This window comes from Silene latifolia, chromosome X (genome assembly GCF_048544455.1).
Source record: "Silene latifolia isolate original U9 population chromosome X, ASM4854445v1, whole genome shotgun sequence".
In the NCBI taxonomy this organism is placed as follows: Eukaryota; Viridiplantae; Streptophyta; class Magnoliopsida; order Caryophyllales; family Caryophyllaceae; genus Silene; species Silene latifolia.
Window position 1 is genome coordinate 6,426,838 of NC_133537.1, and position 6,105 is coordinate 6,432,942.

A 6,105-nucleotide genomic window follows, 5' to 3' on the forward strand; every position below is an offset into this window, starting at 1 on the left:
CCTCATCATTTAAAGAATTTCAGTTCTTTTATAAGGGGAAGAGATGTTAGCAAGTTTGAATACCTGTTCCATGCCACCCGTATACGCAAGTACTTGCACCATTTAATATAATTGTCTAGCACCTTATTGAAAACCTCATCGATAGCATTTTCGTCTATTTTCTGCAAATTCCCAAGGAAAACATCAAAAGGCTGAGCTGAACCCTGAAAGGCTAAAATATGCCCAAAAATTATTTTTTTTTTTAAAAAAAAAAAATTGCCATGGACTGACAAAACATAGATACAACCAACAATGGCTAACAGACACACCAATATCGCAATTAGTACTCGCACGTGGTTGACAACTTAAGCAGGATGTCATGGTAGATTTTGGTGTCATAGACTCATAGAGGGGTCAAAGTGAGAAAGGATTAAGTTCATGCTACTCGTCTTCAATTTGCCAATAATACAGTTTTATTTCTTTTTAGGGAGATAAGTATTTTTCAGTGTGCCTTAGTTGTCTCGTGCATGGAAATTCAAACGGCAAACTGTATGCTTGCAGCAATTCGTGTGGAGAAAACTACTACTGAGAAGGTGTAATCTTTTGTCGGTTTCAGTTTTTTTTTAGTAGCTACTAACTCATCTTCATCTTCCTTTGGGGTAACCCAGGTACAGTTATCTTTTTGAAATCAGGTTGTTGCTAGAATGGTGAGGAGGCTGGACCACTGGATGAGTAGAAACTTGAAATAACCTATTTTTAGATTGTTACAATGCTAGAATATATCTCGTGCTCTGCACGATCCCATTGTTGCTAGAGAGGAAAATTGTTGATAGAAAGGATAGATGACCCGATCAACATGAGTCATGTTTGAGCTGGGCTGGAACATCGAAATCAACTTTGGCCAGTAGGCTAGGCTGGTTCAGGCACTTGGGTCAAACATATGCTCTATTTGGTCAGTCCAAGCCTGTCCCGCCTTGGCTTATTTAGGTTTATGGACCAAAAGCATCATTGTTTGTTTGCAACGTAATATACCAACATGCACTTAAATAGTCTAAGTCAGGCAAGATGATGTTTAACATTTTCCGTTGCAAACATTTAAATGTTAATATGTTTAGATAAGTACAAGATGATTATTTTGTTTACATTTGTGTTTGTGGATAAATCCAGGCTGGATTTCGAGTCAAAAGCTCAACCCATATATCACACCTTTATGGGCCAAGCCAAATCATAGGCCTTAACCTAAAAAACAGTTGAGTTGGCAGATTTTGGCAATGTGATCACCTCTAACTCTCTAAGTTAGTTAGCTATGAGGTACCATATTATAATAATTTACTTTTTGGGTTACAATTAGAATTGTGTCGTACATGATGATGAAGAAAAATTATTACAAAATGTTACACTAGTCATCGAGTAGACGAATACTAATCGAGAAAACAAGTGAAATTTTCTATTTTGCAAAGAAAATGGACTACCATATGAGATTGTAACTTGTAAGAGCTAAAAATTTGTGAGAAAGGAAGAGCAATAACATGTAGCTATTGAAAACTGAGAGATGTTACTCACAGGATCACGGTCATCTGGAACACCAAGGCGGGATTGTGCATTAGCAATAGCAAGAATGACATTTTCGCGTTGATTTCTTACATTATCCCTCTGAAAAAGATTTACAAGAATAAATTCTCACAAACAGCAGGTCGAAGGTTAGGGATTTCACAAGTCACATACCAGGGCGGAGGTTTATCACCTTCCCTGTATATTTTTGTCAATAAAGCAAAATTCAACTTCGAAATTTTTTTAAAGTTTTCTCCCTTAAATTAAGAAACTATAAATATCAAGTCATCAGCAAACTGACAATTTATAGAAAAACATGCATAACTGCCTACCAGTTTCACCCAAGACGAGATTATTGTAAAAGAAGCTTCTGAAACCATACTACCTTATCAAGCAAATTTTGTACCCTGATTAGACGCGAATAAAAAGGTTCATGATTCAACCAGCAGGAATACCACTACAGGCACGCTAAGAGTAGCTGTCAGATAAGTTACATAAGCTTCAGAGATACCCCTTACTAGAGTTACATATCTGTCGAGGAAGTGTACTGGAAAGTCCAAACTCCAATAATGAAAGAAAGGAATAAATACTACACAGAATGATGTAGGAAAACAATGAATGCAAGTAAAAGTGAAACAAAAGTTACCATTACAGAATTTACAGCCATAAACACAACATTACATAAGCGAAAATCAAATATACAGAAGACATATATAAAGGTCCAGACAAACCTGGAAACCGAAGACATATTCCAGAAGATCAAACATGTCTGCATTCCGCTTGCCAGAAATTTTGAAAGAAACGGGAAGTCTAGGAAAGTTTTCGGCATACATAATAGCAGATATAGCACCTCTAACCTGATTAAAACAGCCAGGGTAAGCAGGCTTGGGATTTATATTATCAGAACATATTAAAGTATAAAAGATGCAAAGACGCAAACAGAAGAACTACGAATATAGCAAAAAGCAACACAGACCCTAGAGAATGCAAAATTTGATTAGAAGTCCCAAGAGTAAGATAAAGCAAGTGGAGAAAGAACAGATTTATTCAAAGACAAGTCGTGGTTTCTTGCCTCTGGGAAAACACCGATGGCATTGGTCAAAGATGGAGCTTCCAGCGGAATGATGTTGTAAGGTGTCATCGCCCCAGACAAAGTAGCATCTGATAGTTCAACTCCCCTCAACTAGTAAAGAAACGAAACAATATAACACAAATGAAATATAAATCAAAACTGTGTACATGTGAGAAAACACACACAAGGTGGCAAATAAAAATTACATATACAAGGCTTAACCAGGCTTAAGTTCTAAAATGAATTTTGCCAGAGCCAGAAAACTAAACGAATTCCGCGGAAAAGAAATTCAGAAAGCTAAATTGACCTTTTACAAACACAAGAGCACGAAACTTTACTACTTCTCTCATGAAAGGGAAGCATACGGCATCAAAATCTTGCAACATATAATCGGTGTATATTATAGAAATCAGATTACTCTGGAAAGAAAAAGAATTACAGAAAATGTTGGCACACTATCCTAAATATCATTTAAAGTCATTCTAGAAGTAATATGTTGTGTACGCAGGAACATAGCTCCATCCAACAAAACTGCCAGCCAAAAATTTCTCTCCAAAAGTTACTAGTGTTTACTAAATCTGTTTCGGCAAGAACACTTAATTCCCACAGCAGCTTTTATCCTAATATTCTTAGTATTGATGTAGCACCTATAAATTGTCCCTGTAAAGTATATCAAAAGATCCAACTGACATTTTTCTCCTTCTTTTTCGTTATTATTCATTATTGATGGTTTTTAATGACGATTCATGTTAACCGAACCCAAGTCATTTTGGGATCAAAGCAAGTTCAACACTATCAGGAGGAAACATAACATCTTACACTATCCTAAATTATTCCTAATATCAACACACAAACTAAAATAGGCTTCAAACTAAAATATCGTATGGCAGAGAGAAAGGACTCTTACTTCCTCCGAAATTAATTGTCTCATTTCAGGAGATGCATCATTGCTCAAAGCCTTCATCACCTCGACCAAGGCCCTTAATGTAGCAAATACTTTCCTCCTTTCACCCAACCTGCAACAGCGTAACACCAAAATTTAGCTTGTCATGATATTAATGTGCGACAAACAGCAACAATTTCATTTTCGACTTAATTAACGATTTCAAAGTACAAATAGCTGTCATCAAACTAAACTAGCTTAAGAAACAAAACAAAGGTTAGAAAGAAAAAAAAAAGAAAAAAAGAAAAAAAAAGGAGAGAGAGAGAGAGAGAGAGAGAGAGAGGGAGGGAGAGAGAGAGAAGAATGGCTATTACTCTCCAACATTGGTACTAAACACTCCTGTCTCAAGCGATTTTTGCTCTTCACGTCGAATATCATCAACTCTATTTCTTTGCTTGTATCTCTGGTAAAACTTCCATAACCGTTCAACATCACGACTACGATCAATTTGAGCTCCATCTCTTTTTGAAAGTTTTTGCTGAAACACAACACACACGCACAAGCTTCTAAAACTCCGCAACACAATTATCAAACATGACGTAAAAACGTTACAAAATCTAATTGTAGAAATTCAATTCAATACCTTAATGACGGACATTAAACCAGTCTTGAACTGAAGAACACCTCTACCATCACTACTCGGATCTAAATCTTGCGCCATAGAATACGCCTGCTCACACACTAAAATCACACATATAACAATTCAATTACCGCTTAAAAATAAACAAAAGCAAGAAGGCGTCAATGAAGTGAAGAGCACCTCTACCATCTCTTTATGAATGTGAGTGACAGTAAAATCAAACACATAAGAATTCAATTAACATATCAAAATCAAACAACAACAGAAGACATTTATAAACATGTAGTTCAAATTGCGATGAGCATACGAATGAGAAACACATACAATTCAACTAACACATCAAAATTAAACAGCAACAACAACAGAAGACATTAATGAGCATGTAACTTAAATTCATGTATTGTAAGGAGCATACAAATGCGAGCGATAGTAAAATCAAACACATACAATTCAATTAACACATCAAAATCTAACAACAGCAAGAAGACATTGATGAACATGTAATTCGAATTGAAAAGGCGTACGAATGCGAGCGACGGTAAAATCAACCACGTAACATTCAACTATTCAATTAATAACACATCAAAATCAAACAACAGGAAGAAAACATTGATAAACATATAGTATAAATTTGTAAGGAGCTTACGAATGCGAGCGACAATAAAATTAAACAGACAGAATTCAATTAACACATCAAAACCAAACAACAGCAACAACAACACATTAATGAACATATAATTTGAATTCACGAATAGTAAGCAACGTACGAATGCGAGCAATGGTAGGATCATAGTCTTGAATTTCATCAGCAGCTTGTAAAATAGCATCAATATTAGAGGAGTGACCGAGTGAAATCGGTACAGCAGCAGCGAGTGAACTCGGACGGCGATCATCGCCATAGACGGCGGTGGAGTTGCGACGGCTCGCAGCGCGAACGAGGCGTTCCCAATTATCTTCGACTGTCGCCATTGTTGTAGTTGAAGCAAACCCTAGTTTGGTCGTCGCATTAACTGTTCGATTGATTGATTAGTTGAATTGTTAAAAATTGGGGAGGAAATTGGTAAGAAATGTTGAGTGTGTCAGAGGAAGTGGTAATAAGTCAACGCGGAAAAGGAGACTTTTTCAAATTAGATCGCGGGAATTGTCGTCTAGCTTAGTGGTTACGAAATAGACGAATAGTTTAGTTACTTGCACGATGATGCTTTGTAAGATGTTCATCAATTGAGACTTTTAGTCCTTGTTTTTATTGGATTTTATTTTCGTTTGTATAAGTTCACTTCACCTCGTTCCTTGATTGAGTTCAAGTTTGTAGATTTAATTCAGTCCTTAGATTTAATTAGTATAATACATTGTTTATATTGATATTGTCGAGTTTGTAGGTTTTTACATAAATATTTTAGGATATTATTTTTTGGGGTTGGTTTGAGCTGATGAGAGAGTGGAAGAAGCTTGTGATGAAGGGGACGTGTGAGAGAGAGTGTGTGGAATTCATGATGGGGGTGATGGGTTACACGATAGAGGCGAAATAGGGGTATTTTTGAAGACAAAGAGTGGCAATAAGATTGGATGGTTCAAAAGGTTTAGGAGCTTCTTTGGGAGGTGACTGGTGAGGGAGTTGAAGGGAGTTCATGGATATGCGTGGACCGATAAGGGGGGATTCTACACGATAGTGCAAGGATGAGAGAAGCTTAATACAGCGCAGTGAAAACTAATGTGGGCGGGGAATCGTAGGAGGCGTATGGACCATGTAAGGTGAGGTGTGAAATGAGGTATAAGTAATTGAGCCCAAAGTGGCAGAGGAATGACGATTCTACATGGCATTTCAGGAGCAGAGCAAGTTGGGGAACGGAACGTGATATTGGGAACTTGGGAAGCAATTGTCTGGTAGTGGTTGATGAATTAAAGAATAAAGAGTAACCGGGCAATTGACTAATTGACATATCAGACCATATTTATCAATTGTTCCTACAACACTACTTA

General features: G+C 36.8%; 1 protein-coding gene across 1 annotated transcript in view; it reads right to left on the bottom strand.

Annotated features, from left to right (window-relative positions):
* The window catches only part of LOC141622581 (callose synthase 10-like), a 31,128-nt gene extending 25,787 nt beyond the window's left edge, over nt 1–5,341 (bottom strand). The window contains exons 1-8 of the mRNA XM_074438608.1: nt 4,893–5,341; nt 4,129–4,226; nt 3,860–4,023; nt 3,510–3,618; nt 2,603–2,713; nt 2,262–2,387; nt 1,543–1,632; nt 64–161 (exon numbers count right to left, since the gene is read on the bottom strand). Coding sequence (XP_074294709.1) covers nt 64–161; nt 1,543–1,632; nt 2,262–2,387; nt 2,603–2,713; nt 3,510–3,618; nt 3,860–4,023; nt 4,129–4,226; nt 4,893–5,094 — 998 coding nt within the window. The 5' untranslated portion in view covers nt 5,095–5,341. The remainder of the gene's footprint in view (nt 1–63; nt 162–1,542; nt 1,633–2,261; nt 2,388–2,602; nt 2,714–3,509; nt 3,619–3,859; nt 4,024–4,128; nt 4,227–4,892) is intronic.
* Nucleotides 5,342–6,105: the final 764 nt, after the last annotated feature.